Source organism: Zootoca vivipara, chromosome 9 (genome assembly GCF_963506605.1).
Source record: "Zootoca vivipara chromosome 9, rZooViv1.1, whole genome shotgun sequence".
NCBI classification, from domain to species: Eukaryota; Metazoa; Chordata; class Lepidosauria; order Squamata; family Lacertidae; genus Zootoca; species Zootoca vivipara.
In genome coordinates, this window is record NC_083284.1 from 11,498,002 (window position 1) to 11,521,331 (window position 23,330).

General features: G+C 40.9%; 2 protein-coding genes across 5 annotated transcripts in view; one reads left to right on the top strand and one right to left on the bottom strand.

The window, feature by feature from the left end:
- BMP2K (BMP2 inducible kinase) overlaps positions 1–11,824 on the top strand; it is a 45,238-nt gene extending 33,414 nt beyond the window's left edge. For 2 of the 3 annotated variants that reach the window (XM_035111590.2, XM_035111591.2), the window contains exons 15-16: positions 1,378–1,491; positions 5,528–11,824. In XM_035111590.2, the coding sequence (XP_034967481.1) occupies positions 1,378–1,491; positions 5,528–6,954 (1,541 nt within the window). In that variant the 3' untranslated portion in view covers positions 6,955–11,824. The remainder of the gene's footprint in view (positions 1–1,377; positions 1,492–5,527) is intronic. The other variant, XM_035111592.2, reaches the window with a different exon arrangement.
- A 54-nt stretch (positions 11,825–11,878) lies between these two features.
- On the bottom strand, positions 11,879–23,234 carry PAQR3 (progestin and adipoQ receptor family member 3). Of its 2 annotated transcripts, none has more exons than XM_035111595.2 (7): positions 23,122–23,234; positions 20,996–21,258; positions 20,236–20,398; positions 19,090–19,245; positions 17,508–17,705; positions 16,176–16,266; positions 11,879–15,632 (listed from the first exon to the last, which is right to left on the bottom strand). In XM_035111595.2, exons 2-7 carry the CDS (start codon positions 21,178–21,180, stop codon positions 15,493–15,495), a joined length of 933 nt encoding a protein of 310 aa, XP_034967486.1. In that variant the 5' UTR covers positions 21,181–21,258; positions 23,122–23,234; the 3' UTR covers positions 11,879–15,492. The 2 variants fall into 2 exon arrangements, with proteins under 2 accessions (XP_034967486.1, XP_034967485.1); XM_035111594.2 differs by lacking the exon at positions 23,122–23,234 and adding an exon at positions 22,875–23,111.
- Between the last annotated feature and the right edge of the window lie 96 nt (positions 23,235–23,330).

Sequence of the window (23,330 nt, forward strand, 5' to 3'; positions counted from 1 at the left end):
CTTGTAAAAGAAGGAATATAAAACTTAAGGAAATTTAAGCACCTTTTTGCTTTGCCAAAACATGGCTTTGCTGTCCACATATTTAAATAATTGCTTAAGGAATCTTTCTCATTCACTGTTTTTTTTAAAAAAGGTTGAACATACAACCTTACCTGTATTGTCCCTTACAATGTTACAATGCTAATTAAAAATACTTACATTTTGTTGTCTTCGTTCATCACAACATGACCTTGGCTCTCTGAATACTCAACATCTATATTTCATTCAGCAAATAGTAAAGATTCCTAGACAATTGGGGCATGTACAAGGAAAAGTGCACTTGCTCTAAAGCTGCTTTTTCAGTTTTTATACTGCTGTTTATTTTAATGTAACAATTTTGATGCGAGTAGTTGAAACTATGGAATTGGATTCAGATGTGCTTGAGTAGATGGCAGCTTCCCTCTCTGTCCCCCATCATGCATCCTCCTGAAAGTAGCCTCTCTGGGTTTGGGGGATCCTTCAGAATAGCATGGGACAGGCTGCAGTGTGCAATTTATCAGAACTGGGGAAAGGTGCTCAGAAGTGGCATGGGGGTGGGGTGGGGGTGGGCACTGGAGGTTGTGGTGTAGGGGAGGGAGCAGGAAATGCCATTGTGTGAACTACTCTATTTCTGCAAGTCCGGTTTCAAGCCAAACTGGTTTAGAATGCTAAGACACGTTTTTCAAATTGCTAATTACAGATTTTTTTCAGAGGGATATTTGAAAAATACATGGGCTGGAATCTAAACACTGACTTGGGTATACTCAAACACTTGCACGTTTCTCATAGTTTACGTTGAACAGCAGACTAGAACTAAGAGAAGAGCTGTAGCAACAAAAAGGCAAATCCTCTGATTCAAGGGAAAGTATAGAATTTTAACCTCACAGGCTTTTGAGCGATTTTGGATTGTTATTTTTTTTCTTTTCTTTGCTAAATGTCTGTTGGTTCTCTGTGGGCTGCTCCATATTTGTGTGATGGAAACCTTGCTGGAAGTAGTGGTGCAACTTGCTATCTTACCTCACTATCTGGGTTGCAGGAAGTTGATGAGTCTTGAGTCAGTCACTGTTTTTATAAGACCTGTTTTTTTTAATAGTGTGGCCTACCATGAGTCTTTAGGTCAGGGCTACCCATATTAATATTTTAGGAATTTATGGACAAGCCCCACTGAAACTATTGAAACATGGACATGCATAATTCCCCTTTTATTTCTGTGGGGCTTTCAATAAGAGTCTTGGGATGTTGTGCCCATGAATTTTTTTCAAGAGCTGGTAATGAAATAAATCTGTTTATTTTCAGCTGGCGTAAGAACTGCCATTTTTATTTTACTTTTTTGTTCTGTTTTCATTTTTATCCTTGCAGATAGGCTCGTGGAGAGGAGAACTTCCTCAGATAAGAATGTGGAGCCACATTCTGTTCCACAGAACCATCCTCCAGAAGATCCCTTTGGTTCTGTACCTTTCATTTCTCACCCAGGCAAGTTACATAATGTAACATCACTGCTTTTCTTTTAAATATATCTTGATAGTGCATTAGGTTCGTTCTTGAAATCAATACTTGCTTCAGTATCTTTCCTATTCCTGCTGCTTATCTAACCCAGAACATGCCTGATAACTAACACAAGATACTGAATTTTAGAAGGCTTTCCCCCTCTGTTAAACTTACTGGAATGTTCATTGCAGTGTTAATCCTTACAGTATTTCTGTATTTTCATATTTCTACTGCATATTCACGATACTCAACAGCTGATCAACTGCACAAGCTCTGTGCTTGCTGGTCACCTGCCTTACATAATTCAGAAATGTGTTTTAAAGTGTCACAGGATATTGGGAAGATCCTATTAAGTGATACACATGCTGTTCACAGTTAGTTGAGGCTGGACTCTTGACCCTATTTCTGTACTTAATTGGAGTCCAGAAATAAAGATCCATCAATGCCTACTGAACCCTAGGTTCAGAGACTCATGTATCGTATCCAAATAGATATTTTGCTTTTTTTAGGGACGTGGCAAAATCACCCTTAGCTGTACCTGTCTTCCTACCTAGGATGAACTTTGTGTGTGTGTGTGTGTGTGTGTGTTTTGCTGGAATTTAGTTGCATTTCACTTAAATTTAGTTTTATCTCTTAACTGGTTGAGCTTCATTGGGTGACAACTGTTGGTCACACTCAACTGAAAAGAACTTAAGTGGTTTTAATCCATTGAGTATGTCTTGGATGTCACCCTTTCGATTTGTTTCTGTATCACAAAATCTCAATTAAAACCAAACCAATGTAACAAACCCAAAGCAAGTACATTAAGAAGTACAAAATAAGTCACCTGACACTGATGGGTCATCAATCCCTTGTTCCATTTTGTCCTGGTTCTTCCTGGATTCCTAAGCTATTACAGTGGTACCTCGGTTTACAAACACAATTGGTTCTGGAAGTCTGTACGTAACCTGAAGCGAACTTTCCCATTGAAAGTAATGGAAAGTGGATTAATCCGTTCCAGACAGGTCCACGGAGTACTTAAACTGAAACTACTCAAACCGAGGCGTACTTAAACCGAGGTATGACTGTATATCACTATCCCATCAAACGCTAAAAACTTTCCTGAAGGGTTGTCTTCAGATGTCTTCTAAAAGTCATATAGTTGTTTTATCTGTTTGACATCTGATGGGAGGGCGTTCCACAGGGCGGGTGCCATTACTGAGAAGGTGGGTGCCATTACTGAGTGGGGGAACTGCTAGAAGGCCCTCAGAGCTGGACCGCAGTGTCCAGGCTGAAGGATGGGGGTGGAAATGCGCCTTCAGGTGTACAGGGCCAAAGCCATATAGGGCTTTAAAGGTCAGCACCAACACTTTGAATTGTACTTGGAAACCTACTGGGAGCCAGTGTAGATCCTTTAGGACTGGTGTTATATGGTCCCAGTCACCGCTTAAAGGTAGGCCCACATAGAATGCATTGCAGTAGTCCAAGCGGGAGATAACCAGAGGATGCACCACTCTGACGAGACAGTGCACAGGCAGGCATGTAGGGTTCCAGCTGGCGTACTAGATGGAGCTCGTAGACAGCTGCCCTTGACACAGAATTAACCTGTGCCTCCGTGGACAGCCGTGAGTCCAAAATAATCCATAGGCTGTGCACCTGGTCCTTCAGGGGCACAGTTACCCATTCAGGACCAGGTAGTCCCCCACACCTGCCTACTCCCTGTCCCCCAGAAAAAATACTTTGTCTTGTCAGGATTCAACAAAAGACAATGATTGAGGCATGTGTTTAGAGCCACCCTCTAGCCTCATTTTGTAAAATTTAAATTACAATAATGGAATCAAGACAAGAAAATTCTCACTGTTTCAGATGACTATAAATTCAGTTTGTCTTTTGCTAGTTCCTTATCACTGAAAGAAACAATTTTCTCAGTTTCTACTTGATCAATTTCATCATCAATCAATAGAATACAAGAAACTTCCATGTTATAGACAAGTTGAAAGTCTACTTGTGTATTTGATAAAGACATACAGAAACATAAATTCCAGGTTTCGTCTGTCCCTCAAAATAAAGAGCAGTAAGCAGCCCCTAAATCCGTCCGTGTTTGTCATCTGCCTCTCTGCCTGTTTCCAAAAAACAGTGCAGATTTAGTTGATGTGTCTCAGTAATCCTTGGTGCTGACATGTGGCAAATTGTTGTGAAATGATGATGGCAGTATGTTACCAATTCAGGAGGAGATTTAAAATGGTTATGCCTCTGCTTTCTCTCAGTCCCTGAAATGATGAACTAGCAGAAGGCATGTAATTACTCCAGTTGTTACAAGCCATTCATCCTCTTATAATCGGATGTCTAGAAAAAGAACATCAGAACAGAAATATTCCTTGAAGATTGGGATCTTATGATTAGATGTTCTACCTGCATTGAATTTGAAGGAAGAACAATAGCCTTATACAAGAGGCAAACCTGATTAGAAGAGACGTAATCTGCACAATACATTACAAGCAGATGTTATGCCACAAAGTTATTCAGCTCTTCATAAATTTAGATTTGAAATGTTCATTGCAGCAGTTTAGAGATTACTTCAAATCTTTTTCTACATGTTGATCTTAAAGCGCCTTATTACAACATTATCATGGCATTAATTTAAAAGTGAACTTGAGATTTTCCTCCTCTTGAGCATTTGCGCAAATGTAACAATGTTAAATGAAATATGGATTTGTTTGGTCTGAGAAGCTGAATTGATTTTGAAATAGGTTAGTGCCGCTTGTGTGTGGAAACATTTTAGAAATAGCATTCTGTGAGAGAAGTAGTGCTGAATTACTAGGACTCTTACTTGGGCCTAGGATAATTTTGAATGTGGTGCTCCTATAAAATTAAATTAGAAATCAGTGTTCATAGAATCATAGAAGTGTAGAGTTGGAATGGACCATGTAATATAGTCTAACGCCTGCAATGCAGGAAACCTTTGCCCAACATGAGGCTTGAACCCACAACCCTGAGATTGAGAGTCTCATGGTCTACCAACTGAGCTATCCCAGCTTTAAAGAAAATAAGATGCGCCTTTTAAGGTATGCAGAAGAATAGAAGCACCCAAAAAGCTATTGGTTCAAATCTCACATCAACAAAGAACTTGCTACATCTTTAAAATTGTCTGCCCTAAGGGAGGAAGAAATAGTTTTCTGTTTCCACATGTGAATAAAAGAATGCTCGTACTGATAGCCATTTGAAAATTGGTATTCCAACAACAATGTTGTGTTATACTCATGTGGAAAGATTAAGCTTTTTAATCTTACAAAATTATATCCATGTAAACAAGTACAGAATCCACGCAAATGTTGAAAATGGCAGGATTTAGATAGCATGGACATCTACATTTCTGTTATTACAGCTATTCCTTTGGGAAATCTACAACAGGAGATGAAATCTACATTTTAATTTGACTTAGAAGAACCTGACACCGGGAGTAAACCTGAAATAGCCTGAAGATCTAATCACCTGATGTTTCTACTCATTCCTATTTTTTCTTTAAATGCATGTGCAGATTTATTTTGAATTATTTTTATGAGACTGTAGAGAGCAAAGGTTCTTGAATATTGAGATCAGAGTGCAGCCCCCCCCCAAAAAAAATCCTCAGGTACTGAACAGTTAAGAATGGAGTGCCCATGCTCTGCCAGTATAGGATAGTTTCCCAGGGGCATTAGATTTCCCACTATTGGAAGGATAATAACTAACTATCATCATGTTGGCTTGATTCAGCAGAGCAGGTATTTACTTAGGTATTTTTTTGCTTGTCCTAGGGTTGGTGAAATGAGGTCCTCTTCACATTACTTAATACATATGCAAATCCCACAATGCAGCAAATGCTGTACAATGAAAAATAAAATTATCTCATTTGCCTTCATTTATTGTGAAGTCTAACACCACTATCAAAAAAGGAAATGTAGTCCATCTCATTGTGTAGTAGCAGTGTTAAACGTATTCAGTATGTTTATCCGGAGTGTGGAAAATTAAGAAGAAATTGAAGTTCTCTTGCATATTCTTTCAGGTTCCCCAGGAAATGAAATTAATAACTCAGACAGCAGTCTAGAGAACAAGGTAGGGAGCCCAACCAAAAATGAGAGGTCAAGCCAGGCTATTGGGGACCATGAAAATGTAAAGAAGGTGAGAGAAGGAAACACGAAAAAAGGAAATGATGAATCAGAGAGTGACTTTGAATCAGATCCTCCATCTCCTAAGAGCAGTGAGGAAGAGGAGCAAGAGGATGAAGTCTTGCATTGTGAGCATGGAGATTTCATTGATGACAACGATACTGAACCAGAGAACTTTGGCCAGCATCCTCTTCTAATGGATTCTGATGAAGATGCAGAAGATGATGATAAACCAAGTTCTGACTCTGATTCTTGTCATGCTAGGCCTGTGGATGAGATGCTTGGCAGTAGATACAGAGAAGGGACTGACAGTGTTGAAAACAGGGAGCCTAATGTAACATTTCCTGTGTTGACCGAATTGCCAAATACAGTAACCAAGGTGAGCCCCAAGCAAGAATTTGATGTCTTTGGAGCAGTTCCATTCCTTGCTCTTCATTCTCAAGAGCCTAAGCAAAATGATAACAAAGGTTTCTCTCCCCAGGCTACGCTCCCAGGCTTAGACCAAGATCAGGATGATTTTGATGTCTTCACCAAAGCCCCATTCAGCAGAAAAATATCACAGCAAGATGACTTGATTTCAGGTTCTGAAAACCAACCTTCTCCCATATCGCCCAAAAGTGTGGATCCTTTTGACTGTATCCCATTCCCTCATTCCATCCCAAGCAACGACGAGAGTAAAGAGGACCTGTTTGGGCTTATCCCGTTTGAGGAGATAGCAGGAAGCCAACAGCAGCAAAAAGTGAAGCAGCAACGCAATCTGCAGAAACTCTCCTCTCGCCAGAGACGCATGAAGCAGGAAGTATCAAAGAACAATGGAAAGCGCCACCATGGTACGCCAACTAGCACCAAGAAGACCTTGAAGCCCAGTTACCGCACACCAGAAAGAGCCCGCAGGCACAAAAAAGCTGGCCGTCGGGACTCCCAGAGTAGTAATGAGTTCTTGACAATCTCTGATTCCAAGGAAAATATAAGTATTGCCCTTTCAGATAGCAAGGATAGAGTCAACCCTCTGCAAGCAGATGATGGTCTTCTGGATCCCTTTGGAGCCAAGCCTTTCCATCCTACGGAACTGGTGCTTCTTCCACAGCATCAAGGTTTGGGTGATAATTGTGGAGACTATAATACAGTAGTTCCTGGTAGACCTAGACAGAGTTCAGTACTTGGTACCATTCATTCTGGCGATGGGAAAAAATTAACAGATGATTTTGGGGCAGTTCCCTTCACGGAATTTGTTGTGCAGAGTGTGACATCTCAACAAAGCCAGCAGCAACAGACAGTAGAGTTGGATCCTTTTGGGGCTGCTCCATTTCCTTCCAAACAATAGATTGAACCAGGAGCACTGTTGCATTATTTAAGGATTTTATGCACCACCATAAACTATCTGGTTCAACTGAGAAGAAACATTTTTTCTAAGTACAATGTATTCATTTCTCAGTAGAGAGCCTCATATTTTAAAATCTGCTATGTTGAGCATACAATATTGAGATGGCAAAGAGGTAAAAGAATTTCACTAAGACCTTCTGATCTCTTTTCAAAATCTCCTATCTTGTTGCAGCTACTGCCTATTACTTTATCAACAAACAGCCATGGTGTGCTTTTTACCATGTACTCCGCCAAAGAGGTCATTACAAGAAAGGTCTGATTTGAGGTGTGTTATAACTGGCCTGAGGGGAATGAGAAAATGCCTAAATATGTAAGAAGCTGGATTGATCTGGGACTACTTCACTTGCTTGTTGTGGGTTCCCTCCTAGAACATCTCTGAACTTCTGAGGTTTCTGACTTGACCTTAGATTCCTAAACATCACAAAAAAACCAAACCTTTGTAGCTGTGGTTCCCAGAAATCTGCTCCCCCCCAGTAAGTGCCATTAATGTAAAACGGGGATAGTTCTAACTCTTAAGATCTCAAGAACTTAGTGGAATACAATATTAGATAAAGTTGGGAATCAAGGAGGAAAATAAAAATACATAGCTGGATTCTGCAGCACTTCGAAGATTATATAGTTCCAGCTTGGTTTAACTGCATATACAGCATTCGAGAAGACAAAAGCCGGAAATTTGGTGGCAAGTTCTAACCTGTACAGCTCTATTATAAAGTAGAATTTTCATCTAATGTATTTTTCTAGGGTTTTGTACTCCGTGGTATACCCTAGAAATGTCTTTTGAATCACTCTCACTTAACTCGTCCCATTTAATATTTTTGAGTGCATTCTGTCTCACAATATTGTACTTATCTTGAGAGTTCATACAAAATACACGTAACTCTAAAGAAACTTTTAACTTGAATTTAGGCAGTTTCCAGCACTGGAGGTATAAAACTGAAGCCTTTTAAAAAATGATGTTGATTTGAGTCTGCTTCCAGTAAACTGCATAGTAAACCACCAATGCCTTACAGCCAGGACCATTGTCCTGTCATACTTTTACCTCTGAGCCATTTGGTGCCCTTGAGACACAGTTTAAAAACATGTAGAACTTAGGTGGTGAGAATTTGATGCATTTCTGAACTTCCCACGTGTACTAAGGTGTTCATAATGTTCTTGGCTGTCTGTCTGTGGCCCATTCTTGACTAGCTATGGGAGCCTTGGCTGAATATGTTTCACATTTCAGTTCCTTGGGCTACAATCTAGCCCAGCTTGGCTTTCTTTTAAACATGTAGGTGTGAAAACACTGCAGTGACCAGCTGCTCCTAAATCATACAGAAGTGGATCCATGGAACACTGCAATGTAGTTCCACTGCCTATGCAGAAGCAGCTGACCCCTTGCTCCCATGAAATATAGCAAACTATTTCTGAAACTGAAATGTTTCATATGTGTTGGGTCAGCTGTATAAAAGGAGTCAAACTCCTACTTCATGCATACAAGGCTGAAATGTTTCTGGATCCTGGGCTTTGCATAGCCATTCACATTGTAAATCTGACTTTACTCAAAAGGTACAAGAACTGGGCTCTTGGGGTATTGCTTACTTGACTTGAATATGAACTTGTGGGAGCAAGAAATCTAAAAACAGTTACTGCCCTGGGTGAATGACTTTCCTTAAATGCTTTCCCAGCAGTGGGTTCTTACTCTCCAGCTGCTGTGCAGAAGCAAAATATCAAAAGAAACTTTTTTTTGTAACAGGATGTTAATACAGGATAAATTTGACAGAGGCAGAAGAACAAGATGCTTTAAAAAAATGAGAACTTTAAGAAAATTTGATGGGTTTTTTGGTGATCAAAATATGATTGGAAGTTCTCTCTAGATGTGTGTTTCTAGTCCTGCAATGTTTCACTCTTTTGTCATATCAAGCACAAATCCCAGGTCAGTTAGATGTCTTGTCATTCTAAATGGTTCTGTAAAGCACATATGGCAAAGAAGGCTAACTGTGCATATACCTCAGAATGCCTGCTCTTTTATTCTTGTGCCAAAGCCTCTTTGAATTAAATACAGATTTTGTAAGAAAGGTTTATTAAAACTGTAACCAGACAGCTCTTTATTGAAGTGCTGTTTCGACTGTGACAAGATTTCTTACCCATAAAGAGATCAGCCGTGTGTTCCCAGCAAATGAGCACACCAATAGACGCAGAGAGCAAACATGTATACATCCCTCGTGATTTGTTTCCTCTATGGAAAGGTTTTCTGTGAACGAAACGTACAATGTTTGAAGCAGGTTGGAGTTGCAGAGTTAAGCCAGAGCTGTCCACAACTAGCTGATCCCAACGTAATAACTCCTATTTGTGTGCTTGTAAAGTCTTAAGTGCTTTCAGGTGGCATAAAATAGGCACAGCCGCTCTGGTAATCAAGTTAACAGTCTCATTAAAAGTAGTTGACTTGTCCTGTTGATTTTAACAAAATAATTCTGGCTCAGGAACTATCTAGTGCCTGATCCTCACCTGGCATCCCGTTGGTTGCCAACTTTTATATTCCAAGCCGTCTGAAAAATCCTTCCTTTCCACAAGACTCCATGTGCTGTGAAATATGAACACTAGATTTAGAACAACCTGGTCATTTAATTATTTGTAGTAACCTAAAACCATTGCCTGCATGTGTCAGAAGGGTTTTCCATATATCTGTACTACATGCCTAGTTATTGGCAGATAATTCGATTCTGAACATTTACTTGGACCCAAGATGAAAGTAAATCTTATCCTGCAATAATTCGAAGGCAGTGGGGAGAGTAGAAGCAACACATTTGCATTGTTCTAACAATTTCCCTACTATTTCTCCTAAGAGTTTGTTGGTATAGAAAATATACACATTTTTCTCCATCATCACCTCGGGTCCTGAGACCCACTTTTCAGCAGTCTCTTGGAAGAAACTTGCACTGCTCGGTTCAGGCCGTTAGCTTGGCAGTGTAGAGTTAAAAATGGATGCGACTCTGCAGGACTGGGCCATAGGCAAAACGTCTGTAGCATAACCTTTTAAGGCCAAAATAAACGTGTGACCATTGAGATTGTTGCCAATATTCTTTGCTTTCTCATAGGGCCTTGCTTCACGTATTACTGATTGCATATGGCTTTATTTTCATAGGTTTTTGTAAATAAGAACGTTTGTTGATTTTCCTTTGTGGTTGCCGGGGTATACTGGCAGACCCCACAGAACTGATTTCTCCCTATGTTCGTTCGTTTGTTTCCAAGAGCTGCAGAAAGCAGGTTTAAAAATTTCCTTCAGTTCTGGACTTCATAGAAAGAAGTGATTGGTAGTTTGGGATAAATGTTTTTGCTTGCATTGTGTATGTGTACATATATTTGAAATCCAGCCTACCATGGTCTTTCCTGGAACCATAGGAAGATTGTGAAGTATTAGTTCATATCAGTGGCCACCAGATGGAGGATTTTTCACTACTCCAATGGTTTGACCTTTCCAATTAGCATATAGCAGACAGCTGGGTACATCTTCTAAAATCAGCTGCAGAATTAGTTCATCTTGAAGCAGTGTTGCGTGTTACTTCCGACATGATGGTCACCCTAAGGTGCTTTTATTGTACAGATTAATATAGCAGAGATGCTCCTAAAGGTTTAAAAGCAACAGGATCTGGTTCAATGTCAGCCATCACTGGTAAAATCAGCTCATGGTTACTATACCATCACCCAAATTTGTGTGATTCAGTTCTTTGAAGGTACAATTGTTGATCTTGGTGAAACTGAATCCATACCCCTATCCAAATATCAGTGGGGGTGGATGCTTACTACTTCCATAATTATTCTGTAGAAAAGGAGGCCTATATCTTACAGCTTGATCCTGCACTCTTGAACTAGGTTACATGTGTCTGGTAATTTTAGAGGGACAGGAGCAATGGCCAGGCTTTGGGAGGAGGGCTGCCTAAAAGTCTGTCCTTTTCACTCAGAAATAACTACTGTGAGATTGAATGGCTGTAGCTACTACTGTGAGAATTGCAACTAGAGTCTATCTGAAGAATTTTTTTATATATGATAGGGTGTATTTTTATAGAGAAACATATATAAAACATACATGCACACATCACATCTCTTGGAGTTTGTGATCTAAAATAACATTGCAGTCACAATCATTGTCATGGCGTTGGAAAAATAAGTATAGCCAAAAGCTGCTAAGAGTAACAAGGAAATGCAAAGAACTGGCTACCCAGTTATTTTTCTAAAGCACTTCATTGAAAAGAAGAAATAAAAGTAATAGTGTCTATAGCCAAGTTTTGTTTCTGTGACTAAGAACATCACTCAAGAATAAAACAATGCTATATTTTAATTGCTGGCAAACAGCTTTAAGTGCACTTTTCAAATGACACTTCCATTTCTTGTCAAGACTCAAAATTTCTAAAGCTTTTTTGTTGTGTGTGTACCACTAAAACAGAATTTTTGTGTGAAATTAATGTAGCTGAGAACAACTGTCAGTTGTCACTAAACAAATATACCAGATGCCATGATTCTGTAAACCTGTGTAATTTTTACAACAGAGCCGGGGTGTTCTAGAATGATCTTGCCATGCAAAATGCTAATTGAGTTTCCTGTGTATGTTGCCTCATATGAAAAAAAAACTTATTGCATTACTTATGCCTCCTGTTGTTTCTTTTGCTGCAGTCAATGACAGTAATTAGCTAGCTTTGTGAGCTCATTTAGGGGGAGGACTTTGCGACTTTGTTTCTCTTGCATTTTGATACTTCACTTGTTCCAAGAACTTGGGATACCATATTCTAACCAACATCGATTTGGGTTTATATCACGTCAAGTTTTGTGACAGCTTTGAGGCTACCAACACCTTTAGCACTTTTCAGAACTACAGGTTGTTTTTTTAGAAGGAAGCAATGCCAGTGGTAGGACAGATGTACTGCAGAGTCATGGCCTGAGTCAAGGTGGGTTGCAATAGGAGCACTACCACAATGGAAAATATATGAGTAAACATTAAGAAATGGGTTCCCAAATAAATGGTTTTGTTTAAAGTGGGCCCTGAGTCTGACAAAGGTTGACAATACCATCGGCCCCTGTTGAAGCATCAAGAAAGCTGGACTAGACACCATATGGAAGGTATAGAAATAGAAACATACTGAGAATATGAACAATGGTTCTGCATAAAACAGCTTTCTCCCCATTGGTGGTTCTAATCCAGTCTTGATTAGCAGCCATTCCGCAAGGTAATCTTCAGCTACATTGCAAGGAGCTGTCCCACCTGTGCAGCTCAGACCTCTATAGAGCCCAACACATTGCTTGTCTCACACACACAGAAGAGCAAGTACATTTGCCAACAAACAATTTTATTCACAGAGGAGCTATTTACATAATACATATTGGTACAACTTGAATAGATTGCAGCAGCTTTCCTTTGTACATCTAGTTGAACAGGGATAAAGGAATTAAAACATTTTTAAAGGCACAGCAGTATGTGTCACTGTACTTAAGCAAGGCTTATGGTGTAACTTAAAAATGAGGTTCCAACAGCAGATGGTACATGGTTGCTGGCTGATAATCACAATTATTAAGCTTAGAAGGCAGGAAATATATAGTAAGAGTTTTACCATTCCATTTTCTATTGTCTTGAAGAGCTTTGTCAGAAAGCTTATTTATATCACAACTCCTTAAAAATAAATATTAGAAATGACGCATGCACAGGTTTGACATTTACAAAAGGTTTTTCTATACAGCTATACAAACGAGTTCAATTGAACTCAACTCTTCCAATTGCAATACTAAACATTTATATCCTAGACTGTTTTTAGAAAAACAATACATTAAATGCAAAATTAAAACAAAGATGGTGGTGAGGTGCAGTAGATAAGTGAATTCTCAAAAAGGAGTTGCTTCTCTATAATGCAAGAAGCTGTAAACAAAAACTTAGCATTTTCTATAAAAGCATGTAAGTTTTGGGGGACCAGTTCTCTAAAGCTTTCTAACTAAAGCCATAAAGTATTTTTTAGAGTTCCTTAACTATTCAAGCAACTTCCTACTTTTACATCCCACCTTGCCTCTGAAAGTACTGGTTTTCTGAAGAAGAAAACCCATAGGACTGTTCCCTAGCTGATGTTACTTTTTTCCAAATTTGCAGTTGCATAAGGGTAGGTTTACTTCTGTTACACCTTAGCAAAGTCTACAATTCAAGCTGAGATGTGTCAGCTGGCACTTCAAAACAAAGTGGCTACACCCCAACATCTGCCAATGGCTAGCCAAGGAGCAGCTGCTCTGCGTTTGTCAACAGATAAATGCTATTCTTTTAAAACATCACTCAGAGCAATTCTCCTTAGTTCCATCACTGCTAGAATGTTTATTTGCACTTCATGTCAGTACTTGAAAAAAAAACTTTGGGCATTGAGACATGTTTAATCAAGGGACCCCAAATTTCTGACTCTCTGCTAAACAGCATTTTGAAAAGCACCCCAAAATTTACAATTACTGGGGCATCCAACTTCTTTTCCAAAGATTAGTCTATGATATCACTGAGGAAAACAACAGCAGATACTGTTCTACAGAAGGGGGGAATCAAGTAAAAATCCATGTTTAAATTATAACACAGACATCAGTGCAAGGACACAGAACATGTTGCACATACAGTAAACATAATATATTTTCAACTTATAATGTTACATCCTGGAATGAGAATTTGTCACAGGAACCCCACATGCATATTGGGGGATGTTTCCTTAGCCTATCAGAAGAAATAGTTTCCTGGCAATTTCTGCAATTTGTTTATCAGTAGTTTGAACAAATTTGATTTGTTCTACTGCGCCCAACAAGAAGAGTTCACCAAGCTATTTGGCTGCTGGCGACCTCTTCCGTGCTCTTTGGCATGACTGCTAAACATATTATTGCCTCTTAACGTGAAGGGAAAGAGAACAGCAGCTTTGGGTGCTGCCTCTAAAATTGGTGTACAATGATAAGACTGAAATAAATAAATACAATTAATCAATTTCAAAAGACTGCAAGTAATCTCATGATCAGCCTCCCGCAGCCAGTGAGGTAGTGGGAATGGTCAGCTTCTGCAGGGTTTTTTTTTGGGGGGGGGGACATAAAAGAACATGGGTTGGTCAGTCACTGGGTTTCCTCATATTTGGTCTGGGAAGATGTACAAAATAGGATAAGGAGGATGGGTACTAGTCATAGGGTTTTTCAGCAATGGTTCCCCTTTGTGGAACATCATTCCTAAGGGGTATATAATATAGTTGGGCTAATTAGTTCTGGCTTTTAAATGGACCCTTTAAAAGATGGGCTGGTTTAAAACAATTTTAAAAGCGCTTACATTTCATGGATTGCTCAGTTGGACTTTCCAACTGCTGCTTTAGGTGGTGACATTTTGGTAGCATGTTTAGTTTTATATATTTAAGTAAACAGCATTGGTGGGACTTTTTGCCCTGAACATAGACTGTAAACAAAACGAACGAGAGATCCCTTGGGAAGCAGTAAAAGAAAGTTGATGCCACCACCAGCAGCTGCTGTTTCAGAAAAAAAAGTGGAACAAGTTTTGTAGAATGCAGAGTCCTCAATATGTGCAATCAAATTGTGGAAAGTCCTTTCTTCCCAGCATATTGGTAAAATCGGAAGTGGCAGGGTTTAATCCTTCACAAAGGGGCCTCATAAATCATACAGAAAACCAGTATTTCCCTTGCCTGTTAATGCTGAGCAGTAAAACTACTGCAATTGTTAGTTAGGTATCAACACTGTATTAAAGTACAGCTGTTAAATAGCAAGGGGAGTCAATGCAAAATATTTGGGTCCCCGTCGCTTTCCTCAACAGGGGCAGTCTGACTTTAGGCCCACCTGTGAGCCTATATAGTGGAGTCCGAATTCAAAGAAGTGGATTCAGGGTTTCAGGTGCCACAGCACTGCCACATGTTTTAACAGCTGTCCAGGTAAGAGAGGCTGTTGAGCCCAAATACAAGGAAGCTAGGAGAACACAAAATTAATACTGCAGGGATAAAGTCTCTAAAGAGGAACTGAAATGCTCATTAGTGGAGCATATGCTTTGCATATTCTCTCTCTCTCTCTCTCTCTCTCTCTCTCTCTCTCTCTCTCTCTCTCTCTCTCTCTCTCTCTATATATATATATATATCCCAGCTTCAATCCCTGGCATCTCCTGCCAGTTAGGGCAGACAACACCAAGCTTAGGCAGACCAATGGTCTGACTCTGTATAAAGCAGCTTTCTATGAACAGGGAGCAGCAGAAGCACAGTGAAAAGAGAAGCATGCAGCGCTCTTGTCTCCTTTCCAGCTGGTGACCCAAGAGCTCCAGGGCATTTGTTACTGCAGGCCAGTTTACCCCAAAAAAGGACTCCTCTTCCTGAACAGCCAGCTGCAGACCCTTTATGACTTCTGGGCAATCACTGCTGTTTTAACTGTGGCAACGAAAAGGCTAAACCCCCTTCCCCATCACAACCCAGTCCATCTTCATCTCCTCCTGCACAGGAAACTGCCATACCTTTGCGTCCTAATGTGCACTATGGTCAGGGCAAGGTTTGCTGTGTCTATACTGCATGATGTAGACGGTAGACTGATGCCACCAGTACAGCATCACTACTGCAAGGATGTGCCATACTTGGTGGCTCGAGCCGAGGTAGTTTAACTGCCCTGTTGGAAATGAAAAAACACACACATTAATTTAGCTAAAATATTCAGTCGCAGAAGCTCTGGAGGAGTATGTCTTCTATGCATTGGGACAGTGCTTTGAAGCACCAGGGTAGGTTCATTCCAGTGTGACACAAAGTGGCCTGGCTGAGATAAGTCTCCTTCCCAGTCAGAATGTGTGACAGATTCCCAGCATCATAATGTACTGCTGGGAAACAGAATAATATGTGACCTTCTCAGACAATTCTCTTTCCAACAGGGGTGGCATTCCTTTCAAGTTAGCTACCAAGCCACCTAGCGTTGTACTGTTAGAAACAAGAACACTGGGCAAGATGTACCTTTGGGTGTCTTCTGGGAGCTGAATTCTTAGGTGGATATTTAAAAACTTGTGCATGGAGGCACATGGCATGCTCCTTTATTATACCATACAACTGGGACCAGCAGCCATGGGGAAGAGATGTAGAGGGCAGTAAGTGCTCCCACATTTAATTAACAGTGAATGGCCTGTGCCCCGGGGAATTCAGCTACCAAAAAATTCAGCCCTACCTGGGAAATATCTTTCTGGGACTTTAGAAATATAGAAGAGAAATGCTATGGCAGCGATCAAGTACATCACAATCACACGGGGAGCAAATTCCTGAAAGACAAAAGCAGCAGAAACAGGTTAGCAAGATCCTCATCCATCTTTCTATCTATCTAATACCTGAAAGGCAAGACGGCAATCCTTCTCAACAGATTTAAAATGTTAAGTTGGTCCCTAAAATCAGGATGCAACCCAGATCTACTGACTTGATTTTCTTGTTTCTAAGCAAAAGGCACAAACATAATTTATGCAGCGTTAGCATTCCTGAGTCACCTTCTCCCCATAGCTTTTCTCCAGAGTGAAATATGTTCCTAAAAAAAAAGAAGCCAAGGTGGATACACATTTATTTTACAGAAGAACTCTCCCACAATAAAGCTCTTCTCTCCACACCCTTCATTATGTTTTGTAGCTATCAAGCTAACTATCTTGGATCAGGGCTAATGATGGACACAATTGAAAAACAAACCAGTTCATAACAATGCAATCTGTTTCCATTTCTACTGATCTTTGCCTTCATGTTTGTTTATAGAAAATGTCCCTTTAAAGAAAAGGATAAAGTAAAAGGGGTCATTCCTAAACCAGCTGATCAGGAAGTCTTAATAAAGTCAATGGAACTTACTGTATTTTTCCATGTATAAGACAACCCCCATTTTTTTTGAATCCAAAGGAAACATAACCCTAAAGCAGATGTGGTGGGGGCAGAAAGTTGTTGAGCTTTTGTTGGGCAAGATCACCCTCAAAGTTTCCAGCACCCACTGATGTGGAAGCTGTTCCCCCTCAGCGGCGGCTGTTGCTGGATGTAAGCAAATGGCAAGAGGCTCCCAAGCAGAACACTGAGGCAGAGCATGGGGAAGGCAACTGGGGCATGCCGTTGAGCAAACCGAGCCAAGGAAAGCAGGAGCAGGCCAGGGGCGGGGGTTTGAGGGCGAGAGAAAGAAAGGAAAGAAGTGCAAGGAGAGCCAGCCGAGGCAGCTCTCGGCGGCCGCTGCTCTTGCTCTGGTGGTCGAGCTGGTAGGGGCTGCCGGAGGTGAGCCAGTCACCAGCACGCAGCCAGCAGGGGGAAGAGAATGAGGGGACAGTGGCAGGAGGGACTGCCTCAGCCCGCCCAAGCCAAAATCCTGGACATTTGTTTAAATATGAAAAAAAATCCCTCCCCCATGTGCCCATGTATAAGACCCATTTTTAAAACTAAAAACTTAAAGCAAAAAACCTCATCATATACATGGGAAAATATGGTACTTTGGAGCAAAACACAGTTAGGTTTGGGGTGCAAGCCTGGTGACTCCTTAGCTTACCTGCACAATAGACGCACCAACACCTCCATTGAGCCAAACCCAGTGGATGGTAGGAATGACTCCGTAACCTGACACAGAGCAAAAGATGACTGCGCGCAGCCTGTGCCACTGCTGAGTGAGGTAACTGGGGTGGATCTGGGCAAAGAATACTGCCAAGATCATAGCAAGGACAGTGATCAAGTATACTTGACGCCAGTACTGGAAAAAGGGAAAAAAAGAGGCAGCCACTAAGTGATAAGAATAAAATATTTGCATCAAAATAGAGCAAAATGTAGCAGAGCTACAAAAGGCACAAAGGTAGCACTGTATTCTCTCTTGGCACAAACAATAAAAGTGTGTTTTACATCTAAGCAGCAGAATTATTTTATTTCTAAAAATCCAGATTTGATCATTTCGTTCAACATGTTTCATTTGATGCCATGTCTTTTGAAGTCGCTGTTGAACAGGGCTCTCCCTCACAACATGTGTTACAGGCAAGCTTCTTCATTCCTCATTGAACAGACTGAAGTAACAACATAGATTCCTGCATTATAGGAGGTTGGACCAGATGACCCTTGGGGGTCCCTTCCAAATCTATTAATTCTATAAATCGGTCTAAAGCAGATTTCAATTTACAGTCGTACCTCGGAAGTCGAACACAAGCTCCTGCGGCCAATCAGAAGCCACGGAACTCGCACCAGACGTTTGGGGTTCCAAAGAACGTTCGCAAACCGGAACACTCACTTCTGGGTTTGTGGCATTTGGGAGCCAAAATGTTCGACTAGCAAGGCATTCGACTTCTGAGGTATAACAGTATTATGAACATTAACACACTGTTTAAAATATATAGGAATACTGACAGCTTTTTCATACTGAGCACCTGTTGGTCACTTAGTCACTTTTTCCTTGAGAAAATGCCACACATTCCAGGGTTTATACTGGTAGTTAAAATACCTTCCACAGGCAGGATTGATTTTATGCTGATGCTAGCCATTGCAACCAACTATTAGATGCACCTACAATTGTAAGCAATGAACTACATGATTAACCAAGGCAATCAAATTATCTACTGCAGGATTCTTAACCAACATTTACTCTGGAGAACTGTCATTTAATATATAAAAACACTCCACTCCCTCCTATTAGGAAAGATTGCCTTAAATATTTTCTTTTTCTTTTGGAAAAAAAAGTTGGAAATATAGTTTTCATACCACACAGTATTGTGGAAGATCCAGGTGCATGGATAATTCTTCAGCTATCTCTTGTTAAACTGGCTGAGAAAAGTGAGGCCCCTGAGCAGTCTGGTTTCTGTTTCCTTGCATGCAACGTACTCTCTCTCTCTTGGACTATGAAATATGGTACACTTGTTCAGGACAAAATTCTGCATTTCAAGCTAGAACACTAACCTGACCTCAAAGCCTGTTTTTTTAAAAATTAGAATAGCACATTTTATACACACACACACACACACACACACACACACACACACACATTTTAAAGCAAGACTAAAACTGCTGAATTTTTCAAAGGAAAGGAGATCAACTTTTTATTTGAGTTTTATCCATGGGAAAGCTACACCAGTCAACCTGACTGTTAAACTTACATTATTGCAATAAAATGCGTAGAAGACTCCAGATACATAACAGCCCAGGATACCAATGGAAATTCCTGCATAATCCAGTGCCATCCACCGTCGACCGGTCTTCTCTGAGCGATGACAACAGAAGAGGTGATACCCTACTGAGCAAAGCATACAGACCTATAAAAACATTCAAACAAATTGCATTAATTTCCTCAAAGTCTAATATCTTCAGAGTCAAGCAATAACAATTTTAAAAACTGGATTAAATTTAAGGATTTTGGATCTGCAAGAGGAAGACTGGTCTGCTGCTAGAAAAGATTTCTGGTCTGATCTCTGTTACTGGGGATCAAGGTACCATGTCAGCATCTCACTGGGATCTATGAAGCAGGGCTGCAATATTTAACCTATTAATTAAGCTAAACAAACCCATTCTAAAACTTAATTGACTAAAAAGGTAGCCCTGATTAATCAGGGAGCAGATTTTTAAAGACTCAGATTTTAATACCTCTTCCTTTGGAACTATTGTTTTTACCCAAACACAGATATGCTGCATTGCTATTTTACAACATGATCAAAATGATTTCTTTAGTCAAGTGATACCCCTAATATCTTAAGAGGTCTGCTCTTCAAGATACCTCAACCGGAAGTGGCAGAGATCAAACCTTCAGCCTTACTGCAGCTCCCACTTCAGCACAATCCTATGCATGGGACTTGCATCAGAGTAAGCATGCATAGGATTGAGCAAAATATTCCATAATCTAGGCCCTGGTAACAGTCCCCCCTTCCAATTTGCAGTGGAGTGAAGCCTGTAGCTTAGTCATGGGTTGTTTTCAGCAACTGCTTTTAAGTGATTCAGGTAGGTAGCCGTGTTGGTCTGACAGTTGAAATATACAAAAAAAAAAAAAAATGTCCAGTAGCACCTTAGAGACTATGTTTGTATCTTATACCAAGAACAAACTTAGTTGGACTCTAAGGTGCTACTGGACATTTATTATTTATATATATATATATTTCAACTGCTTTTAAATGAGAACAGGAAGCAAAATATTAGCAGAAAGACTCCACAAACCTCAGCTTTTGACAGAATGCAGACCTTTTTTTCCTGTCTGTTGTCCTTGACACAAGCACACAAAAAAATATTTGACTGCAATTTACCGAGGGACTTACTTGAAAGCAGAAGAGAGAAATAGAACAAATAACAAAATCTTCTCTAGAGGCACTCGCTGAAGGCAACACAGAAGTCATGTCATATATGCCCAAAGTGAAGAAGAGGAAGAAGCCCAGTAAGTGACTCCAGATGTTAACTGTTTCATTGGATAAAATGAATAGGCTGGGGAATGGAGAAGAAAACAGTTATGACTATGAGCAAGTCAAAGGAACCAATTTTTGTAACTGACACCCTGATCATGTGTTCCAGATTAGATGGTTGCTGTATTCTCTATTGCTCTTATGCAATCGAGTCAGTATCCATCCTGCTCTCTTGTGTGGCTCATTTCCACTAATGCTTGGTTGACACCATTTCCCCTGCATTCACAGAACTGCAGAGTTGGAAGGGACCCTGAGGGTCATCTAGTCCAACCCCATGATGCAGAAATATGCAGGTGCCTGTATGGGGATTGAAGCGGCAACCTTGAAGTTACCAGCACTACACTCTAAACAAACTTAACTAAATTTATTTATTGCACTGGCATAAGTAGCAGGATATCTGGCTCTACCCTTTGAAACAGGATCAGCAGAGACAAAAGGCTGTAAAAACCTCTCACACAGAACCATATTTAATGAAATTTATGCCCTTACTTTGCTAGCTTCTTTGATTACAGAAAAGCAAGACATTTAGTGAAACTAATGGCTTTCAAGTATTAAATCCATCAGCTATTCAGGCCTGATGTTGTACTTCAAAGTTGAACCATTTGGATCAATTCCATACCTTTTCAAACATAGCCTGGAAGGTAGGTATGCTCTGTAGCCATCTGTGATGTATGGATTGTCCTTAAGGAACACTGGAATCTGCTCATAGGTGTATAAGCGAATTCCCCGAGGGACCAAAACCGGCCAGTACTGGTAACTTCCAAGCTCAATGTAATGAGCACTCTTCAGGAGCTTCTGATGCATTCCAGCAGTATTTCACTCACCAATTAAGGCAAGAGTAAAAAATACCTAGTAGTACTGAAGGCCTCTGCTACAGTTTACCTGCAAACACATCAAGACATATGATAACATCCAACTACACGTTTAACCTATCTATCACAAAGCAGTTCTCTAAAGTTATACAGAGACCTTTCAGCGCCTTATCAGTTCAATATACTTAGGGAACTAATGAGCAGCAGCTCTTAATATGTCTTTTCCTTGTAAACCACTTTGAGGAGTTTTTTTAAAAATCATCATTTTGGAAAGAATATAAAATAAGGTCACCTTCCCCCCCTCCCCCCTACATACATCCAACTCTGAGATGTTTCACACAATAGACAAGACTATGTGCCAAGGTATTTTTCTTTTCCCGAGAAGAACATTGAGGCAAGAAGGCCTATTGTACAACCCAGAAGTTATAAAGCACAGGAGAAACCAATTTCACCAATACCGCCTGTTGGATTGATAAATTGAGCCCAAGGCAGCAATTGGATATACTTTTCTTTTTAAGGCAAATACTGGGAGGTCTCACAGCAGTAACACAACTGCCACAATTATAATAATTATATATTTATTTATACTCCACATTCCCCACCCCCACCCCTGACAGGGACTCAAGGGGGCTTATAGATAAAAAGTAAGAACAGGTAAAAATGTAGAAACACCCCCCCAATCAATTAAACATTGACAGAATTAAAACTCTCTGTGGTTTTTTAATGTGTTTTGTTGAAAATTTTCAATGGACAAGTGAAAGAAATGAAAGCAAAGACAAAAAAGTGCTTGAAACTAATACAATGCAATATATAGGTCTTTAAGTAATGATAATGACAGAATTAAAACTATGTGCATGTGTGTGTATATGTGGTTTTTTAAATTTATGTTTTGTTGGAAAATTTTAGTGGACAAGTGAAAGAAATGAAAAACAAAAACAAAAAAGGTATTTGAAACTGTAATACGATACAACAGATAGGCTTTTTTCTGGGGGTACGCATACCCCTACACATTTTGTGAATCTAAGTTTGGCCTCATTGAGAAGCAGTATTTCAATGTGAGGAGGAAAATTAGAGTACCCCCTAAACATTTTAATAGAAAAAAACCCGCTTTATATATATTAATGATAATAATAATACCCCACCCATCCTTCTAGGTTTCCCCAGCAAGCACGCAATTGTTAACAAGCCATTGCAATTTTTATAAACGCATTCCAAGCATCCTTACATTCATGCATACACCATTTGCATCTACTGTATTAAAACCCTAAAAAAAGGTAAAGGGACCCCTGACCGTTAGGTCCAGTCGCGGCAGGAGCTGGGACCATAGTTGTCAAGTTCTCCCTTTTTTTAAAAGGGAAATTTCCTTATGCTGAATAGGCTGCCTCGCGAGAAAAGGGAAAACTTGACAGCTATGGCTGGGACTGAGCAATGGGAGCTTACCCCGTTGCGGGGATTCGAACCGCCGACCTTCTGATCGCCAAGCTCAGTGGTTTAGACCAGGCATCCCCAAACTGCGGCCCTCCAGATGTTTTGGCCTACAATTCCCATGATCCCTAGCTAACAGGACCAGTGTGCGGGGAAGATGGGAATTGTAGTCCAAAAATCTGGAGGGCTGAAGTTTGGGGATGCCTGGTTTAGACCACAGCGCCACCCGCGCCCTACCAGCAATTAAATGAAGGCAGTTACCGGTAAATAAGCACCAGCCCTTTCATTGGGGATCATGCATTCCCTCTACAACACAGACATGCACGCGTTAAGCCCCTCTGGATGCAACCGATGCCGAGCAGAAGACGCGCGTCAGGCGGCTGCCCTGTGCGCCTCACGCGAGAAGAAAGGCAGGCGGGCCATTGGGAAGGCGGAGGAGTCGCGGGCTCGGCCGGGGGAGCGCCCTTAGCAACCCGGGCCGCCACACAGCCCTCGCCCCGCCGCTCACCCCGGTCGCCGCCGCCGCCTCAGCAGCCCCAGCCCTTCCCGCATCGCGCCGGGCAAAGGGCCGCTCCTCGCCTCAGCGACGAAGAACAAACGCCGCACCGCGCCGCACCGCGCCGCTCCCACTTCGCCGGCCGGGCCCGCTGCCCCGCCCCCTCGGACTGCGCGATCGCCATGCGACCGTCGTCGTCGCGCGAAACCCGCGTCGCCCGG